The sequence below is a fragment of the Artibeus jamaicensis genome, unplaced genomic scaffold (assembly GCF_021234435.1).
Source record: "Artibeus jamaicensis isolate MK-2021 breed Jamaican fruit bat unplaced genomic scaffold, CSHL_Jam_final contig_759, whole genome shotgun sequence".
In the NCBI taxonomy this organism is placed as follows: Eukaryota; Metazoa; Chordata; class Mammalia; order Chiroptera; family Phyllostomidae; genus Artibeus; species Artibeus jamaicensis.
The window spans coordinates 659,929-681,736 of NW_026521953.1; the positions used below are offsets into that span (position 1 = coordinate 659,929).

Consider the following 21,808-nt stretch of genomic DNA (forward strand, 5'->3'; position numbering starts at 1 on the left):
TACACAGGCATGAAGTAATTTGCTGTCATTCGATGTTCTGTGGGCAGCTGTGGGGTAAGAGGCAGGCCATCAGGTCTAAGCTGCGTCTTAGAGCATGTGAAGTGTTTATTGTCTGTTCCTGGTCCTTCACATCCCAGCATCAAAGAGGACTCAGAAGGAAATAAACACTTATGTTTATTTCTCAGACCTACTTTTTCTGAGACTCAGAAGGAAAGGAAAGAACCTTCCATCCCAGGTTCTTAAGTGACCACTGGGAGTTTCACCCCAGTGATGGTGCAGATGTATTTATCTTAACACTGTGTATTTGTAAGCACAGTTTTAAGGGGCAAACTGATGGGGGTGCACGGGGGGACTTGGTGATGCTCTGTCCCCAGACATTGTCTGGCACCCCGTCTCACTCTTCCCGAAGGCACAGATTCCCGCCTCTTACTCTCTCCCGTCCCTCTCCTTGCTGGAGCACCAGCATCCTTTGTCTTTTGGACCTGCCCAAACCATTCCTCAGCGGGCCTGAGTTAAGGCCCACGGACATGGTCACTGAGATTGTTGTGGCTTCTTTACCACAATAAACCCCTGAATTAGGGAGAAAGACCAGCTTGGGGGCAGAATGTCAAGAGCAGAAATGGGAGGTGAGAATCGTCAGAGGAAGATGAAGCAAGTATTTAAAATGTTAAGCAAAGACATGGAGGGAAACTCCACATCAGCTTTTCAGCATTAAGCCCAGGTCAAATGTGCCCTTTGGGTGTGAGCCATGGCGCCCATTTCCTGGCCAGACCCCACGCTCCTCCTTGTGGGCTGGGCTTGGGGTATCTCATGCTCATGGCTTTGGCGTGGTATTTCTCATAAGAAGCTTGCCCTACACGTAGGAGGCAGGATGTTGCTCCTGCTCCTGAGTCTGGGAGGAGGCTAAGCTGGGAGGAAGTCTGGCCTCAAGGTGAGGTGTCAGTGCCTGGTGCTGCTAGTCCTGGTATTCTTTAGCAGGAGCCGTGGAGGGGGGTTCAGCTACGTGACCGAGTCCCCTGCTGTTATTACATGTTGGTGGAAGAGCTGTTTGGGATCTGTTGAAAGGGCTGTGGTTTGGCGAGAAAGGCCTGAGCTTTTTGGGTAAGTACTTAAGTGGAAGCATCTGGGTTTGGAGGTGCCAAAGGAGGCTGGTGGAGGAGTGGTGACATGTGACAGGAACTGGGCTGGGTTTTAAATGGAAGGGTCAGAAAGCAGCCTGTGCATTCGGGAGAGCTGGGTTCTAATACAGATGTTCTTAGGGATCTTTGAACCTCACCCTGGGGGAGTGGCTGGGAATGCCTGGTGCATACAACTCCGTCACCTGGTGCAGCGGGAAAAAGATGCTAAGCAAGAAATATTGCATTTGTCTTCTGCTGCCTCCCAGCCCACACCTAGGCTAATAGAGCCCTTTCATCGATTCTGATGGATCTTGGCCCCCACCGGTCTCAGCTTAACTGGCTGACAGTTCAGAACAGCCTGATCAGAGGTGTTTAGGTGGGAATGAGATCTGGCCTGTGAAAACATTTTTGAAGCTGAAAGCTCTAAATAAATGTTTGTTATTAGGAGTCACCGATACGGTGATTAGATGGGGACAAGTTAAGCGTGCTTGTTCGCCTTCGGCAGCATTCTTTTCTTTGTTGCTTAAGCTTCTATTCACAGACAAAAGAAATAAGGCTCCGCCTCTCCACTTGTGTTAGGCTCAGTTAGTCACTAAAGGCATTCAGTGATTCTGATAGCAGCTTTCTCAGCATCCTGGTCCCTCTTCTCTGACTCCCCTTTGTTGTGACTGGATGTCTCTCTGTGTCTGTCTTCTCTGTCCTGGTGGAAAGTTAATACCTGTGGCCTTGTCCTTTGGTTCTGATACAAAGTGGGTGTCTGTGGGCCCTGCTATTGCCCTGAGGCCAGTTGTGCTGCTTTTCTTCATTGTCAAGTTTTTTCCCTGGGAAGACAAAGACCTCAGGACTGGACAGGGCCTCAGGCCTCAGGGATCCAGGTATAGCCTGTGGCCATGGGCAGGCTTGCCCTGACACCCCTGGGAGCCTCTTAGCTCCCCATTTAGACCAGTGAGCTTTTTATTTTTTCCTTAGGAATGGGAATATCTATCCTTTATTACCTGTCCCACCGTATTTTGGAAACAGATAAAGTGTTTAACAGATCTACAGGTAGAGAGGAATTTTGGCCCTAGTCCACCTCCTGCTGCCTTCCTCAGGCAGGTATGGGCTGCTACAGATGGTCTTCCCCAACAGATGGAATCTGTGACCTGCTCCGTGCCTGGCTCCAGCTGAGCTCTGGGCTCCACAACATGGCCCTGCCAGCCAGGAGCTTACCGCTCAGACAAGGGAGTCATGCACTGAAGTGGCCATTGCTCTTCAATGAGAGTTCCAGGTGCTGTGAGGGAAGTCTGCTGTGGGAGTGAAGAGGGGGACTGGCTCATGAGCAGTTAATTCTGTGTGTGTACAGATCCCTGGAATCACAATGCTGGAATTGGACCTTGAAAGAGGGGTGGGAATTGAGCGGGCGGAATGGGGATCTCGGAGTAAAACACTGCATGGGGAGGACGCCTCAGAGTAAAAGCAGGCAGGGTGAAATTAGCTCGGCCATTGTCTAATGGTTGGTGCTCAGGGCGGGGGCCAGGTAGGGCCGAGAGAACTGTCATTGCTGTGGTTGCAAACCCCTCACCCAGTTGTGTGTAAAGGACTTCTACACCTTATCTCATTGTATCCCCACAATTCCACCATGTGCATGTTTTCATCCACATTTTATAAATAGAGAAAATGAAGCTCAACAACATTGAGGAAGTTGTCCAAGGGCACAACCCCTGATGGGAAGAACATGGGTCCAAGTGCGGGCCTTGACTAAAGAGCCCACAGTCTTGGCTGTCTCATGGGTCCCTAACTTCCTCTCCTGGGGACAGGAAGCTGGTGAGGCATTGTGCAAGCACTGGGTGCCTGGATAAGATTTGTGAAATTGACCCTCCTCCTGGCAGCAGGGTGACAGAGGAGGGGCATGTGTGGGGTGAGGCTGCAGGCAGGAAAACCGGTCTGGAAGCCCTTGCAGTCATTCTGAAGGGAAATGATGTGTCCTGAAGCAGGCAGGTGAAGATGAGGGGGCAGATCGGATTGGGGGTGAGGAAGGAGACTTGACTTGGTGACCAATTGGATCCTCGTGAGAGAAGGGAAGGCCGGGGAAGACTCCTGGCTTGGTGACTGAGGTGGGATGGCGAGTACCACTTGTTGGGGAAGACCATCCGTTGGAGCCCACTGAACATAGGACATGGAGAAGGACATGGGGCCACCTGCTGCCACCTCCCCTGTCCCAGCCTCCACTGTCTTCCAGGCTTCCTCAGTTTCCCACTGATAATGAATAGTTTTGTCCTATAGGTTCAGTAAATCTGGGAAAGTTTTTTCAGAGCTTACAGATTGAAGGGTGCACTCAGGGGCCCAAGATGCATGGAAGGCTTCCAGGGAGATGGCTGTGCACAGCTTCTTTCATCCCTTCCCTGGAAGGTTAAAGAGATGGGGAGGTCACATTTAGGTGGGCAGGATCAAGCATGGTTTTCTGGAAGAGCTGGCCTGAAGAGAAGGTGGGATTTGGCTGGGAAAGCTGCTGGCCTGGGCATAGAGCAGGATAGTAACTGGTGCAGTCAATGACCAACAGTTAGAATCTGTCCACTGAAGTCAAGACATTTGGGCAGTCGGGCCAGAGGCTGGCCAAGGGATATGGAAGTTAAAGTTGTAGCCAAGGAGTTTGAGACCTTCTGGTAAAAGGTATGAATTCTACCCAGATACTTTCTAAGCAGAAGAATGGCTGGGAGCTGTGTTTGCTTTTGGTCAGCCATTCTGCTGCTCAGTTAGGTTTCAGAATACGAAGATCAGGCCCTCTGCTACTTAAAGGAGTCTGGGCCTCTCTGTGCTTGTGATTCTGATAAACACCAAAGTCAGAGGGCCACTGGGCTAGGTGAATATTTACTGCAGCATGAATGGAGAGGTTGCTTGGAGGCTAGGATGAGGTAATGCAGGCACAGGTGAGGCTGTGGGGGCAGATGAGATCACCACCTGTAGAATTTGGAGAGAGGACTGTCTCTGGTCTGACTCAGCAGCACCTGGCTCCCATCCTCCATCCTGAACCCATCATTGGATAGGGCACCACTTTCTCAGTTCTGGCTGATGCTCTGTCTCCTTGGTTCATCTCCCTGATGGCCGCACGTTGGAATGTTCTGGAGAGCCTGGGGCCTTTTCATTTTTTTCTTTTCCTTCTCCTTCCTTGACTTCTTTCTCTTCTCCTTTCTCCTCCTCTTCTTCCTCTGCTTCTCCCTATACCGAAGTTACTTTGTGCAGTTGTTTTAGATACCATCTTTACGCAGACAGCTCCCAAACAGTTATCTGCAGCCCAGACCTCTCTCTGAATACCAGACTCAAATTTCTAAATGCCTTCTCAGCATACCTTCCTAGAAGTCCTTAGGCATCTTAACCATTTCCAAACCCAGTCTCCTGATTTCATTCTACCCCCAACCACCATCTGTCTCTCTCTCTCTCTCTCTCTCTCTCACACACACACACATACACACACACACACAGGCCCCTGCAGTCTTCTCCATTCTTCCAGAGTCTTGGGGTAGAAACCTTGTCGTCATGTTTGCCTCCTCTCTCTCATGCTCATGTCCAGTCTATCAGTGTAGCTACTGGCTTTGTCCTCAACACGTATCAAGGATTAGAATGTTTATCACTGTGCTTCTGGTCTAAGCTGCCTCTCGCCTGGTTCAGTGCTGTAACACCCCTGATCCTTGCCCTTGTCCATTTTCCAAGCAGTAGCTGAAGTATTCTTTTTATTTTCATTTATTTAATTTTTTAAAAATTTTATTTATTTGTTTTTAGAAAGTGGGGAAGGGAAGGAGAAAGGAACGGACAGATGTATCGATGTGTGGTTGCCTCTCATATGCCCCCAACTGAAAACCTAGCCCAGGCATATGCCCTGACTGGGAATTGAACCTGTGACCCTTTGGTTCACTGACCAGCACTCAATACACTGAGCCACGTCAGCCAGGGTTCATTTATTTAATTTTATTTAATTATGTTTTACTGTGTAAAATTGGTATACAACATTACATATATTTCAGTTATACGACAGTATAGTTCAATGTTTGTATACACCACGTAGTGATCACCATCCATCCATCCATCACCTGCAATTGATCCCCTTCACCCATTTCTTCCTCCTTCAACCCCTTTATGCTCTGGCAACCACCAATCTGTTCCCTGTATCTATGAGTTTGTTTTGGTTTTTTGTTTTGTTTTATTAGATTCCACATATAAATGAAATCTTATGATATTTGTCTTTCTCACCATGTCTTGGTGAGTTTTTGTCTTTCACAACAAATTCCACTACTGTTGTTTCAGTGGGTAGTTAAATAAGATGTTTGGCGTCAGTCTGCTATATTTACCTGAGGTCTATCTTGTTTACTCCTGGTCAAAACAATGAGGTTGGTTTATCCTGATTTTTTAGATGAGAATTGAGGCTCAGGGAGATTAAACAACTTGTCATGAAGACCTACAGCCATTAGCCGCAGAGCCCCAGTTTTAACTCAAGACTGTCTGCCTGTAGAGATGTTGGTTGACAAGGAATGTGATTTAGCATCTAGGCACTGCCATCAATATTCCTAGTGTGTCTTCCTCCATCTCTTTTTTTTAATGCTGTAAATGGCTTCTTGCTCTAGTATCCCCCCAAAATGTTTTCTGTATCATTTAAGAGGGTTTCTCTGAAGTTTAGAGATATATACCAAGAGGTAGTTCTTATTTCTTAGCCATTTAAGAGCAGCGATGGTTTATACGTGACCTGCAAATTATAAGGAAAAGACTTAGGTTTGTTGTGTATGGTGGCACTCTACTGCCTGTTGGCCACTTAGAGAAGGGAGAGGCATTAGATGAAGGGAGGGTCTGTTGGCTGAGAGTCCCTTCCCTAGGCCATGCCTTCCACTCAGGGACCTTGGCCCTTGTCTGGATGAAGGTCCCAGGGAGTCAGGACCCAGCTCTGGCACAGGAGACCCTGGAGCAGGGGCATCAGGGACTCCAGATCTGTTTCTGATTCCTTCCTGCATCCAGAACGCTGTGAGCCTGCCCCAAACACTTGCAACCTCACCACTTTTACTGAGAGAAAAGTAGTTTATAAAATGAAGCGAAAGCTTGCAGGTCAGTCTGGGTGGAAAACGTTGAAGTTTACTTGTATGCAACTTACCATCATCAGTGGTTCCTGCCTACTTCTGATTCTCCTTGGCTGAACTTGAAAGTACAATGGTTAATACATTATCTAAATCACTGCTGGCCTCAGAGCATACCAGATGTTGGGCAGCAAACTGTGGCTCACTTTCTAAATTTCATAAAACATACAGATCATGTGCCCTAGTCAACTCTACGGAGCCAAAGCAGCCTTTGTGTGGTGCTGTTCACGTGGCCTTGACATCCGTCCCCAGACACTGTCATTCTAAAATGTGGCTGTTCTTCTTCATTGGCCTGTCTTAGAGATATTTTTTCCTGGCTGGTAGCATAGAGGAGGGAAAGTCCTACAGTAGGGGGAGTGGCTGCTTCAGACCCTGTCATGAATAGGATGATCCATGGATAGGATCTAGATGATCCACCTCTAGAGAGGCCTGTGGGTGAAGGGAAGGGGGAATGAAGAATGCACTACATCTTTCCCCAGACAACATTTTTGTTGGTATAAGAAGCCTGCCTGCTCCTCTCACTGGTAGAGAACATGAGTTCAGTTCTGTTGGCCACCACCTGCTTGGAGGTTGCCCTGATTTTGCTTGTCCCTTTGGAGTGCACTCTGAATCTGGCTTTCTTTCCCAGCCCCTTCGGTTATTGCCTCTCCCGGGTGTGCTCTCTGGCCTCTTTCCCTCACTTGTCTCCAGGAGGTGGCCTGGTATGGAGCTTCCTGCACTCCAGCCCCATGTCTCTGGTGAGCCCAGGCTCCCAAGGGAGGTGATATGTCTCTGTGGGGACGAGCAGACACAGAAGACACCAGACATACTGGTTGCTGCCAGATGACATGTTTGCCTCTGAGACCCAACATTTCTGGAGGTCAGGGATTTGCCCATGGTGCATTACTGTTGGGCACCCAAACCTTGACAGTGGTGAGGGGAGAAAATGGCCATAGTCGCCAGATGGAGATGGAGCCTCGTGGCTTCCTGTTACCAAAAGAGTGTCCATGTTCATAGATGAGGGCTAGAGGCATTGCTCCCATTGCATGTTTTTCCCTCCAAAGGTCTCTTTTATACTGTGACACCTCACAGCTGCCCTGTGACAGAGGCTGGCAGGGCCTGTTCACACCCAGTTGTCCTGCCATTGCCTCAGACTGAGCTCGTCAGCTGCTCACAACAGGTTCCCCACTCCTGAATGTGCCCAATCTTACCAGCCCCAGGCTCCTGGGCTGTACATATGATACACCCTTGACTCATGCTTCACTTCATGCCAGCTCCCACGGGTCCACCCAACTTGCTATTTGCCAGGTACAAAGTCATCGCTGGGCAGAGGGCCCAAGGGTCATTTTTTGTTGTTGTTGTTTGTTTGTTTATTTCCAAGGCTCATTTTTATGGCCTACCTGCTCCCCACCTTTCACCTTAGTAATAAGGCTCCAAGTAGGGTCAAGCTACTGAACTGTGAGATCTTTTTCAAATTGGTCATGTTTATATCTGGGATGACTTGATTGCCTGGCTCATTGGTACCCAGACCCCTGAAGTAGTGGGTGTGATTCCCAAGCTCCTCATTAGTTGCCCTCGTCATACTTATGTGTGTTCTGTGCAAGGGTTTGACTCATCTTGAGCAACTGGATGCTCCTGCATAATCTTGTCAATCAGTTTGACATTTGCCAACTGCATCCTGCCCCTGCGCACTTCTCTACCACTTACGCATTACATCCTCTGCCTAGAACAGCACTCACTCTTCCCCTTACCTTCTGAGAAAACTACTCATCCTTCAGGACCCAGGGAAATTGCATACCTGCCTTTTTCAGCATGCCTCATGCTGTATCATAATGCTCTGTTCATAGTTTCGTCTTCTGCTCTAGACCATGTGGCCCATGGGGACAGAGACTAGGTCTGATTTATCAATATTCCCCAGTGCCCAGCACAGCAGAATTCAGGGAATGTTGGCTGCATGAATCCATCCATTTGTTCACAAGTGTTTATTCAAACTTCCTTGTGCCAGACACTCTGCTAGGCACTGGACACATAGGGGTGAACCGGCAGATAGGGTCCCCTCCCTCCATGGAAAAGGTTAGCAGGGCCAGTTAGCAAGGAAACACATACATGGACAAGATCCTTTGTAATTGCTGTGCTTTCCAGGGGCTGCTTTAAATGGAGTCATGCAAGAGAATCCTCTCAAGGTACTTCATAGATGAGACCTGCAGGATGAGAATAAGCCAGCGGTTCAGATTGCTGAGAAAGTGAGCTCAGCGCAGAGGGGATGGCAGGTGTAAACTTGGACTGCAGACCAAAGCACAAGGAGCCATCCTGCCACACCTCTTTGGTAGAGCACAGGAAACAGTTTGGGTTTTCTCCTGGGAGAAGTGGGATGTCCTCAAAGGGAAGGATTTTTTACTATCCCAGGTGGCTGAACAGGTGTGAATGTGCTGAAGATTGCCCTGCTTCCACTGCATGCCTTTTCCTGCTGCCTCTTTTTTTGTCCCCACCCAGGCTTCCTTCCTTCCATTCAGACCCCAAGCTGTGCACACTGTGCTTGCTCTGTGGGTGCCTGGGCTGCTCTACTTACCCTGGATCGTCTCTGTTCCTCATTGTAGGCTTGCCTGACTCCGGCCCTGGAGCTGAGGTGCCAGCGAGGCTCTGCCCCTCTGGGAGCTCCCTTCTCATTCCCCCGAGACTTGTGCTTCTAGGCTGAAAGGCCTCCACTGCCACTTGCACTTTGCTACTGGCCCAATGGGCCCTACCTAAGAAGGCTGTGGGCCACTGTCATGGGGAGAGTACTCTCCCAGTAATCAGGAGCACCACCTCTTAGAATTTTAGTTCTACTCTACCCAGCACCATTCAAGGTGCAGACTCCCAAATTCTAAGAGCTGGAGAGCCCCTCCAAGCATCCACAGTCCAGCCACTCCCTTAATTCTGAGCCTTCCTTCTGGCGGGAGAGATGGCAATCAATTTCGTCTCCAGACTGCTCTAAGAACAATCTAAACTGTCTTCTTGTGGCCTCTTTCATTTTTCTTGCCTCCCCCCACTCCCTGGGTTGCAGCATTTCTAATCCTAAGAAGAGACCTAGCTCATGTCTATGAAGTGGAGGCAAGAGTTATTTTCACTTTCAGCAAAACTTATGTGTGTGCCCAACAGACACGCATGCCGTGGGGACCCGATGCGTGGCTCCTGTACCCAAGGATGGTGCAGGTCAGGAAACAAGGTCCTGAGCGTTTCTGCTGTGACACTGGGCCTTTGCAGGAAAGAGAAGAAAGTGAGCAGCCACAGAAAAGTGGCTTTGGAGAGGGTGTGGATAGGAATGTTAGAACACATGGGACCACACTGGGCCGAACCAGTTAGTAGTAGTAAAATAGCCAGGGTTTGACCCAGTTCTTCCACTTACTGTGTGACCTCTGAGCCTCAGTATCCTTATCTGGGAAATGAGGATAATAACAGCACCTAACTCACAGGATTGATGTCACAATTAAGTGACTAATTAATATTTCACAGAAAATGCCTAGTACAATCCCTTGCACATTAAGGGGTCAATATATGTTAGTTTTTTGTTTTTTTTTCAGTGAGGAGATAACCTCAGGGTGTATTTGTGCCAGGATATTTCAGAGGATGAGAGAGTTTAAACTAAACTCAGGGAGGGAGAACCCAGATAACCCCAAGAGGCTGGTTCCTTTGGAGGAGGTAGGCATGGCAAAGAAAGATAAGCAAGCATGCTTGTGGCGGGGGAGGGCAGTGATTTATGGGTGCAAAGGCCAGGGAAGGCTCAGACACAGGCACCGAGCCGCTGCAGTCCTGGAAGCACACAGCTCAGGGGAATGCGAACGGGAGCTTGAACTGTGGCAATCACTGTCTCGCTGCTGCAGGTGACTCTGCAGAGCCCAGTGGCTTTTCATTACAGAAGCAAATGGCATCACGTGCTAGGGATTCGAGAAAAAAGAGCACTCATGGCCGCAGGGGGAGGCCACAGAGATGGCAGGAATGACAGGCCAGCCACTGGGTTTTTTAGGAGAGTGCGCTGTACAATGAGGGAATGAGAGGGCTTTGCGTTCTTGTGTGCGTCATGTGGGATGCTGTGTAATTTTTCCTTTGTTCTTTATTTGAATTTTCAGTAAGAGAAGGAGGAGACTGAGCCGGGAGAAGGAGTCATGGCTTCTGAGGCCAGCCACGCGCTGGAAGCCGCCCTGGAGCAGATGGACGGGATCATTGCAGGTGCGGGCAGGGGTGCTGGTGACTGTCGGCTCGTCCTGCACGCCAAGGGGACTGCTTGCTCTCACTTCACTTTTCTTTGCAGCCCAGAGAGGAGCTCCTTGTTAGAGCTGTTGTATTTCATTGTGCATGCCATCTCTTTTTTGAGGGGTACAAACTTCTAGAACTTTGATATGTGGTGTGAGTGTGGGTCTCTGTTGAGACAGGGCAGGTGTACCATTTATCAGCATGCACGTAACTGTGTCACGGTTTAGATCCTGGCTGCCAGGGAGTTTGGGTGCCATGAGATTGATCTTGTAAATTCTTCAGGGAACATCCTGGCTTCCTACAGTTGAGCTGAACCTTGAAGTCTTTGCTGACTTTGCCACCTAACATGGGTGTCAGCTCACCTCCCCAGCTGGTCTCGTGTGTTTGGGAGCCAGGAGGCAGTTTTTATATCGTTTCACCGCATCACCCAGAGAGCGTTCTTTATGCCATATTGCTTTCTATCCATCTCAACTGCTTGTTTTCAAGTTTACATTAGTCAGTTAGAACCATTTTCTAGGAAAGGTCCAGCAAAACTGGTTAGGAGAGGGCTGCCAGTGGGCTGTTCCAGCCGATTAACTCCTTGATAGTGGCACCCGAGCCTGTATTGGTTAGAACAAACCTGTCATTGAAAATCCTTCCCAAAGGGCTCAGGTCTTCTTTCCGTCCTCACCTGATGCAGGGCAGTGGCCTTGTTTGCCGACCTGGGGTGCTTCTTTGGGGCTTTGGGCCTTGTTGTATGGAGCTATGGCTGGAGGAGAAAGGCTCGGGCTGAGTGTGGCTGGAGCCCAGGACATGTACAGGTACCCGACACTGTCCCCTTTCAGGCATTTACTTTTCCTTCATTCTGCAAAGACGCATCTGGCTCACTGAGGGTTTCGGGTACTTGCGCATGGGATGGGGAGGTGTCGAAGTTTCTTCATGTTATTGGTGGCACTGTGACATGTTCTAGCTGTCATCTGTCAGGCACTTAATTTCTCAGGGAACACAAGGGCCCGTGGGAGGCTGTGACTAATGCCCCACTTTCCACAGGCACCATAGGTTGGGATGTCCTGTTCTAGATTAGGGCCCTTGAAATCCTACTGAGAGGAAACAGCCCAGAGTGTAGATTTACTAGCAAACTTTTCAGTCTCATCTGGGCACTCCCAGGGGCTCATGTGCATGGAAATCAGAGCTACAGAGTCAGACGCTCAGACTGGCTCGGGTTGTCAGCACTGCTGAGCCCTCAGCCAGGAGCAAGGAGGAGACTCTGGGAGAGCCCCCGGCAGGGCACAGAGCTCTCAGGTGGTGGTGAGAAGTGAATGAGACAGCTCCCGAAGAAGGCAGCCTGTGCGGGCTTGGTCCCTCTTCCTGCCTCCTGACTTCTCCACCTGGGCATTTCAGAAACGACAAAGCCCCTGGCAGAATCCCCTTTATCTCAAAGAGGATTCTGTGGCTGGATCCTTGGGGCCTTGCCTTGGTCCAGAATCTGCATGTGAGGACTTGGGGTAGGTGTAGAGGGAGGGGCCCTCCTGCTGTTCTGGCACAACATGCTCCTTCCTTCTTCCATTTCCTCAGCCCACCATCCTGGCGGGTTGTTTCTGGAAGGGCCTCCTGGGCCGCTCTGTCAGGAACAGGCATCAGTGGTAGAGTGGTGGTCCATGACGTTCTTTGCAGGTCAGTCAGGAGGAGCAGACTGCTTAGTTCAAACCTAACTTCACAAATCCTACAACAGGCAACTTGTATGATCTGTCTCTCAGGTTCCTCTTATTTATTTACTTATTATTGATTTTAGAGACGAGAGGAAGGGAGAGAGGGAGAGTAACATCAGTTTGCTCTTCCACTTATTTATGCATTCATTGGTTGATTCCTGTGTGTGCCCTGACTGGAGATTGAACCCCCAGCATTGGTGTACTAGAACGATGCTCTAACCAACTGAGCCCTGGCTAGGGCAGTGTCCTCATATTGAACATGGGAATAGTAATAGTACCCACAGTAGAGGGTGCTGTGCTTACACTTGTAAGGTGCTTAGAACAGTGCCTGTCATGTAGCACTATAACACATTAGCTCTTGATAAATTAATGAGAGACAAAAAATTCCTTATCATGTGGAGTCTTCTCTAGAGACACAGTAGAGTTTTCATTTATTAAGGCTCTTATTCGACCCAATGGAGTTTTGAGATTTTCATTATATAGGGCTTGAACTTGCTTCAGTAGGCTCATCCAGGGTCTACAAGACTAATGCATAGTCTTCTGAGTGGTCTTTGCTCTGTTCTTGCCCACGTTACGCTGTTGTCCTCAGTGTAACCCTTAAAACATAAGTCGCATCACTCCTCTCCCCAAAATTCTTCAATGGCTTCTCATCTTAGGGTAAAATGTAAAGTCTCTGTAGCCAGCATAGCCAGCGATGCCCTGTGCGATCTGGCCTTAGGCTGCCTTTACGGCTGCATCTCCTGCCACTTCCTCTCTGGCTTGTCTGACATTAGCGGGGAACACTGGCTGTCTCTGGGCCTTTATGTCTGCTGTCCCTCTGCTGGAACGCTATCCCCTGGTGTTCTCCTGTTCGATACCTGCTGAAACATCACCAGATCAGAGAGGCCTCCCACGACACCCCTCCCACATCACTCTCTGTCCACGTGTCCTGTTCATGTCTCTTTACAGCACTTACCACCGCCTGACCGATGACATTTGTTTTTATCTCTTTGTGTATTATCTGCCTCCTGCACCAGAATGTCAGTTCCATGAGGACAGAGGCTTTGCCACGCCATCCCCGGTGCCTCAATTGGTCTGCAGCATGTAAACATTTGTTTCGTAGACATTTGTCACATGTGTGGCATATGTTTTATTTACTTTGGTGAATAGGTTCTCCTTTTCATTGGATAGAAGGCAGCTAGTGGTTTCTGTACCTGTCCTCTACCCGACTGCATACTGAACTTCATTTATTATTTTCTCTACTAGTGCCTTTGTTTAGCTGACTCTTTTGGAACAGCAAACCACTAATTTTTTATGTTTTTGAAGGCTCGGTGGCTGGCACATCCTGTGAACCATCTCTTAAGTAGTAACTGGCTCCTGCAGTGTTTGATAGGTGCTGTTTGACAGATAACCTGACACAGGTCAGCAGTGAGCATCTGGAGGGTGGATGATCTATGCCATTTCATGATCAAAAGAACGATAATTGTTGAATGCCTTTGTGCCAGAAACTTTGCTATAAGATTGTTAGTATCATCCTCACTTTCAAGATGGTTGGGCTGAACTGGGCCAAAGACTTTAGGAATTTCAATGGTTGTTAATGCAGGCCATTGGGTAATGAACCCCCGCTCAGCCACTTACCCTGGCTGTGGGATCTCTGGGCAAATTGCTTAAATTCTCTGAGCCTTCTTATATATTAAAGTGGTAATAACAATACCAATCTCATATTATTAGGATGATTAAATTAATGTAAATAAGACACTTAGTAAGTGCTCAATCGGTGTAAGTTACTACTTATTTTGTTGATATCCCTGTTGACTTAATTGTTTTGGCCACCCAGAATCCTAGTGCTAGTAAGTTGCAGGACTAAGATTTGAGTCCAGGGCTGTCTGAGTCTCTTCTGGGCTGCTTTTATTCCTGTGTTAGTTTTGTGATGGCGTGTAGTTGGGCCTGGAGGCTGTCTGTGGGAGAAAAGAGTTCACTGGGAGCAAGAACCGGTTCTGCTTTTGCTCCCAAACCCTTACCTAGAATGACTTTGCTCTTATCTCTCTTACACATTAGACTTTCAAGTAAGGCTCCCTTTGCTTAAAGAGTGGCATAATTAAAAGAAAGTTTCAAACTGTAGTACCACCTCATGACATCAAAGATCCTGCAGAAATGACATTTTTGTGTGAACATTTAAATCCTCCTTTCTTTATTTCAATTCTTATTAATTTGAAGTCAAAGGATATCAAGTAGTGCCAACACTACCAAAACACCGTGGTTTTTGCATCTGTTAAAGCACTCAAAAGAGTACCCACAGACTACACCTTATGAAAACATAATTATCACTTACTTCAATGGAAGAAAATGTTATGGGCTTCCTGCACACCCCAGCCCCCAAATAGCAACCATTTATGCAAAAACAATATTGATCCCTACTAAAACAGACACAGTTCCTTCAATAATGATTATTCTTAATTGTAACACTATATAACAAGGATTTTCCTGTATATGATAGGTTACTGTTCACTTTCCAAAAAGAGTGTACTTAGGGTATGTGATATCAGTGTTGATGTAATTAAGCACTTAATTTTTTAAAAAGTGTTCTTTTCCTCTAGTCAATGCACACAACACAGGAGATTATCACTCCCATGGACAACCAGGCCAGGAATATTCTGAGGACATCCTGATGCCCAAGTGCCAAATATGCTCTTCCTGAGGCGTAGTGTGGTGACCCTCATCTGAGGTACCCAGAGGCTCTGGAGGTGTGTGAAAAGAAATGCCTTTTAAGCAGAAATAGGGCCATTACATGAAACTTTCTTGAATTCTTTAAAAATATATTATTTATTTATTTATTTTTAGACAGAGGGGAAGGGAAGGAGAAAGAGAGAGAAACATCAACGTGTGGTTGTTTCTCTCACGCCCCCTACTGGGGACCTGGCTCACAACCCAGGCATAAGCCCTGACTGGCAGTGGAGCCAGCGACCCTTTGGTTCACAAACTGGTGCTCAATCCACTGAGCCACACCAGCTAGGGCAACTTTCTTGAATTCTTGAAGCTTAAGTTGGTATGTCCTGGCTGTGACTACTTGTTTGGAACCCTGAAATTCTATGCCAGAAAATTGGGAAGAGATGACTGTTAAAGACTCCAGGACCCTTGTCAAAATGATTTATTTTTAGTACAAAAGACAATTGTCATAGCTTCTGTTACGTATTAACTTTTGATCTGATCTTCCTTTCGATTAGTCTGATGTGCCTGCAAATAATACTATAATTGAATTACAGGGTTGACAATTGAATTTAAACTCCATATTACATAATTACATCCTTCTGGATGGCCCAGAGCAACTGCCACCTATGCTAATTTTGCATAGGGCTTCATTTGTGGGCTAACAGGCTCAGTGGCTGCTCAGTGAGGCCACTTCTGTAACAGGATCAGAGAACCACACGGTGAAGACACAGAGGGCCACTTATTCCTCATCACTGTGGCAAGAGGTTACTCATGCGATTATTTGCAAGCTATACCCATCAATGGGGGATAGTTAAAATGAGTCTGTTTTATGACAGTTATGAAAGAGGTTGCTTTTTCTGGGCCTTCCTGCCAATTCTGGTTAGTATCTTCAGCTGGGTTTCGTTTTTGTTTTTGTTTTGTTTTAGATTTAAAGATTGAGGGTAGAAAAAGTTCTGATCAAGACTGAAATTATTTGTCTTGGCCAGCAGTGATTTTAGTTTGTGGTATGAAAGGCCACATAATGGGTCCATGCTCGGAACAGGTGATTGGTCTTGTCTATGCCCTTTCTGAGGTCAGTCAGCATGTAGCAGTCATTAGCAACAGAGTCGCTTGATTTCCATTCAGGATTCAGGTTGAGAGTGTTTTGCTTGACTTTGACCTGAAGAGAGAGTGGAAGTTGGGAGGTATCTAGTGGGCTCAGATGTCAAGGGCTACCCTTTGCATAGAGGTTGAAATGGCCCACAGAGGCAAGCACTGTCCAACAGCATCATTTTCTTTTTTTCTCCTTGATATACTAAAGGTATTGCTGTTTTGCATCCTGGCTTCATGCATAGGTCCCTTGTACAAACTCTTTCTTTGTTCAAGTCCTAAGCTTTGTCTCCTGTCCCCCTTAAGGGCCCATTCAAGCCCAGGTATTAGGACATCAGGGAATTGGCAGTGGCCTACAGGGCAAACACCAGCTCAAATGCTCTTATCCCTGAGGTTCTGAGCTCTGAAGGTTTCCTTCATTCAGTTGCTTTAAAAAGTGTGTGTGTGTTTCTGCATCTTTGGAGGATTTTCTCCATATACCTCAGCTGCTCCTGCCTGCCCTATTGCTGCTGTAATGCTGTCACCCTCCTTGGCTTATCTGTCTTCAAAGCAGCAGTGGCAGGTTGATTCCTCACATCTCATCTCTGACCCAATCATCTGCCTCCATTTTCTGATTTAAGAGCCACGTGGTCTATAAAATCCCTTTGGCCACGTAGGTAACACACTTACAGGTTCCAGGGATTAGTTTGTGGACATCTTTGGGGGAGTCATTATTCTGTCTAGCACAGCGATCAGTAAACAACATCCCTTTATTCCACTCCCTAGTTTTAATCCAGTTAAGGAATGGACAGAAAGGGAGACCAAAATATCAGCTTTATCATTAGTTTTATTGATTAGGAAGGTTAGCTTTACCTAAAGCCACAATTAAGATCTTGACTACTACCCTCCAACACACATAAACACACACTCCAATGTGAACTTAGTCCCACACTAGGGACTTCCACCCTGCTGCGGCAGAGTTGGGCTCAGGAAACTTCCCTGAGGAAGATGCTGTCAACCAGGGGCAGGTGGCTTTGGAGAGAATCCCTTCATCAAAAGAGTCATTCTTCCTTTGAGAAAAAACTGAGAGAGGGGAGGCAGGGGAGAGGCCACATATGTGGCCTTGGTGGAAACCCCCTCCCTTCCCATGGAAATAGGGACACAGGAATAGGTCCCCTTCACCACAGTCCCTGACTTTTGTTGAGACTTTCTGTATGGTCTTGTCTGTGCCCAATTTTGAAAAAAATGCTTTTATGTGCTTGAACATAATGTGCCATCTCTAGTTATTTGGGACATAGTTTACTATTTTCCTTTGTTGTTTTAATAAATCACTCCTTTTTTTTCACTGTCTATAATTAAACTTTTATTACAGTTCCTCCATGTTCACTCACTTACACAATATTTATGGTTACTTTTTTTCTTTTAAATATATTTATTATGTTTAATATATATTTAATATATTTAATTAATTATGCCATTACAGTTGTTCTATTTCCCCCCTTCATTCCCCTCTACCCTGCACACCCCTTCCCCACCATCCCCCCTTTAGTTTATGACCACGTGTCTCAAGTTCTTTAGATTCTGTATTTCCCATATTATTCTTGCCCTCTCTCCTATCTATTTTCTACCTACTGTCTATGCTACTTATTTTCTGTACCTTCTCCCCCCTTCTCCTTCTCCCACTCCCCTGTTGCTAACCCTCCATGTGATCATTTCTATGGTTCTGCTCCTGATCTAGCTGTCCTCTTAGTTTGCTTTTGTTTTAGGTGTGGTTCTTAATAACTGAGTTTGCTGTCCTTTCACTGTTCATCTTTTTTTATCTTCTTTTTCTTAGGTAAGTCCCTTTAACATTTCATGTAATAAGGGCTTGGTGAAGATGAACTCCTTGAATTTGATCTTATCTGAGAAGCACTTTATCTGTCCTTCCATTCTAAATGAAAGCTTTGCTGGACAGAGCAATCTTGGATGTAGGTCTTTGGATTTCATGACTTGGAATACTTCTCTCCAGCCCCTTCTTGCCTGTAAGGTCTCTTTTGAGAAATCCGCTGACAGTCTGATGGGAACTCCTTTGTAGGTGACTGTCCCCTTATCTCTTGCTGCTTCTAGGATTCTCTCCTTCCTTTTAATCTTGGCTAATATAATGATGATGTGCCTTGGTATGTTCCCTCTTGGGTCGAACTTCTTTGGGACTCTGAGTTTTCTGGATTTCCTGGAAGTCTATTTTGTTTGCCAGATCGGGGAAGTTCTCCTTTATTATTTGTTCAAATAAGTTTTCTACTCGTGGCTGTTCCTCTTCCCCTTCTGGTACCCCTATAATTTGGATGTTGGAATGTTTAAAGATGTCCTGAAGGTTCCTAAGCCTCTCCTCCTTTTTTTGAATTCTTGTTTCTTCATCCTTTTCTGTTTGGTCATTTTTTTCTTCCTTCTGGTCCACTCCTTTGATTTGAGACCCAGTTTCCTTTCCATTACTATCGGTTTCCTGTGTATTTCCATTCATTTCAATTAGTTTAGCTTTCATATGTTCCTCTAATTTGTGACTAAAATCAACCAGTTCTATGAGCATTCTGATCACCAGTGTTTTGAACTGTGCATCTGAAAGTTTGGCTATTTCTTCACTGCTTAGATTTATTGGCTCTTGGGCTCTCAGTTGTTCTTGAGCCATGTTTTGATCTGTTTGTGCCTGTTACTTGCCTGTTACGTATAAGGAGCGGAGCCTTAGGTGTTCACCAGGGCAGGACAACCCAGGTCACTGGTTTGTGACGCTGTATGTGGGGGCGGGGTCAGAGAGGGACAAAAGGTGGTTCCCTCTGCTGCTTCCTGCCGCTGGGGTCTGCTTGGTCCGTCTCACCGCTAGCTCCTTCACCGGTTTATCTGTGCGTGAATGTGTGACTGCGATCAGCCCTCAGTGGGTCCACCGCCTTGTGCCCTCAGTAGGTCCGCCTGCTTCTCCACACCCGGGATCCACCCACGGCTGCTGGCGCACCTGGGTCCCATGCCCAGGTTGGTCTGGTGGATCTTTCCTGCCCGACCCCGCTCTGCTGCTGGCTCTGCCCCTCTTACTGGTTTGGCTGAAGGGTTTGTTGTTGTCAGACTTCCATGTAGTTCAATTTTCTGTGGTTTGGCTGCATTTTTGTTGCTAAAACTTTGTTGTTTTTAAACTTGGTTGTGTGAGAAGGTGCAGTGTTTCCACCTATGCCTCCATCTTGGTGGAAGTCTTGATAAATCATTCCTCTATTTATTTTTTTAAATTATATTTTATTATGCTATTACACTTGTCCTACTTTTTCTTTGTCTCCCTCCACCAAGCACCTCCTAGTTCCTCAGGCAATCCCCACACCATTGTTCATACCCATGGGTCCTGCATAGGTTCTTTGGCTACTCCATTTCCTATACTGTACTCTATATCCCCATGGCTATTCTGTAACTACCTATTTGTATTTCTTAATCCCCTCACCTCTTCACCCATTCCCCCATGACCCCCTTGCATCTGACAACCATCAAAATACCCTCCATATCTATGATTCTGTCTGTTCTTTGCTTAGTTTGGTTTTTAGATTCAATTGTTGATAGATATGTATTTATTGCCATTTTATTCATAGTTTTGATCTTCTACTTTTTCTTAACTAAGTCCCTTTAACATTTCATATAATAATGGTTTGGTGATGATGAACTCCTTTAGTTTTTCCCTGTCTGGGAAGCTCTTTATCTGTTCTTCAATACTAAATGATTATCTTAGCTGGGTAGAGCAATCTTGGCTTTAAGTCCCTGCTTTTTGTGACTTTGAATATTCCTTGCCAATTTCTTCTACCCTGCAAAGTTTCTTTTGAGAAATCAGCTGACAGTCTTATTTGAACTTCCCTGTAGGTAACTAATGCTTTTTTTTCTTGCTGCTTTTAAGAGTCTCTCTTTATCTTTATTAGCCTTTGGCATTTTAATTATGAAGTGTCTTGGAGTGGGCCTCTCTGCATCCCTCTTGTTTGGGACTCTTTGTGCTTTCTGGTTTGCATGTCTATGTTCTTCACCAAATTAGGGAAGTTTTCTTTCATTATTTTTTTAGACAGATTTCCAATTTCTTGCTCTTTCTTTTCTCCTTCTGGCACCCCTATGATGTGAATGTTGGACCTTTTGAACTTGTCCCAGAGGCTGCTTATAATATCCTCATTTCTTTGGATTCTTTTTTCTTCTTGTTCTGCATGGTTTGTTTGTTTGTTTTTTGCTTCTTTATGTTCCAAATCATTGATCTGATTCTTGGCTTCATCTGATTCTACTCTACTGTTGTTTCTCTATAAATTGTTCTTTATTTTAATTAGTGTATCCTTCTTTTCTGACTAGATCTTTTTTATGCTGTTGAGGTCCTCACTAACTACCTTGAGCATCCTTATTATCAGTGTTTTGAACTCTGCATCTGATAGATTTCTTATCTCCATTTCATTTAGTTCTTTTCCTGGAGTTTTGATCTGTTCTTTCATTTGGGCCATGTTTCTTTGTCTCCTCATTTTGTCAGACTTGCTGTGTTTGCTTCTATGTATTAGGTAGAGCTGCTACAACTCCCTGTCTTGGTAGCATGGCCTAATGTAGTAGTTATCCTGTAGGGTCCAGTGGCACAGCCTCCCCATCACACAAGATGGGTACTCAAGGTATACCCTTCATGTGGGCTGAGTACACACTTCTTCTGTAGTTGAGACTTGATTGCTGTTGTCAGGTCAATAGGAGGGATTTATCCAGGTCAGTCAGCTGCAAGAACTGGCTGTGACCACTGACCAGCAACTTCTGTCCTCCATAGAGGATCAGCTGTATGGGAATAGGGTGATGGTGCTGTGATGTGGTCTGTACCTATCCACTGGGTTTGACATCTCTGGAGCTTCCCCGGTGGTGCAGGCCGAGACCAGCTCCCACCTGTGTTTTGCCCACGGCCACTCTGTCTGAGCTATAAAGCAATCTGAGGTGGCTGCTTCTTGTGCTGGGCTTGGAGATTACCAGGTGAAGCCAAGCTGTGAATCTAAGCTGGTTGCTGCTAGTGCCAGGCCTGGGGTCACTTAGCAAGAGGTGCTAGCACTGGGGTCTCGCTGAGGCTGGCTGTTGCTTGTTTGAGAGGATTTAGGAAGTTGTGAAACATGAGTTAAGCTCAAGCACCCATTCATGAATGGTGCTTAGCCCATTTATGAGCTAAGCTCATGAATCCCAAGCAGCCATTCATATGGAAAAGCAGCTTGGGTGGGCCCCAGAGTTGGGTGGGCCCCAGAGTTATGTAAGAGTCTTGGGGTATCTCCCAAGGGGAGGGGCAAACAGTGTTAGCCAGTTTAATGGAGTCTTAGACCAGGCTGCTGGCTCTGTGACTGTGGGGGCTGTTCAGAAAAGGGACATTGGCCTCTGCCCATCTGTCTGTCCGCCAGCCTTCACCTTGATACCAGACACCAGATTCTCCCTGTATGCCACTGGTACCTTTCAAGCTGCTACCCTAGTGCTGTAGCTCAGAAGGAGTGAGTCTGAGTGCATCCATGTGTGGGTTTGTTAAGAGGAACTGCTTGGGATTCTAGAAGTTTCTTCCACCAATTCAATCCTAGCTATTTTTTGCAGCCCAAAGTTATAGGGACTTGTCTTCCTGGTACTGGTATCCTGTGCTAGGGGGTCTGGTGTGGGACTGGGACTCCTTGCTCCTGAGATACCCCACCTGAATTTTTATCTACCAAGTGTGGATGTGGGACCAGCCTGTTTCGTGTCTCCTCCCCTCCTACCAGTCTGGATGGATGTGGTTTCTTTAATTCTAGAGTTGTCAAACTTTCATTCAACTCAATTTCTGACGGTTCTGCGTGAAGTTCTATATTTTAGTTGTAATTTTGATGTGGTTGTGTCTGGAGGCAAGCCGTGTTTCCCAGTGCTGCCCTCTTGACCTGAAGTCCATGTAAAATCATTTGGGCTGGTATTTTCTCTGTGGAAAAAA

General features: G+C 46.6%; 1 protein-coding gene across 8 annotated transcripts in view; it reads left to right on the forward strand.

The window, feature by feature from the left end:
• PPFIBP2 (PPFIA binding protein 2) overlaps nucleotides 1-21,808 on the forward strand; it is a 134,007-nt gene that overhangs the window by 20,902 nt on the left and 91,297 nt on the right. For 7 of the 8 annotated variants that reach the window (XM_053672241.1, XM_053672240.1, XM_053672242.1 and 4 more), the window contains exon 2: nucleotides 10,300-10,399. The exons of the other annotated variant lie outside the window; for it this stretch is intronic. In XM_053672241.1, coding sequence (XP_053528216.1) covers nucleotides 10,336-10,399 — 64 coding nt within the window. In that variant the 5' untranslated portion in view covers nucleotides 10,300-10,335. The remainder of the gene's footprint in view (nucleotides 1-10,299; nucleotides 10,400-21,808) is intronic. 8 annotated transcript variants of the gene reach the window in all.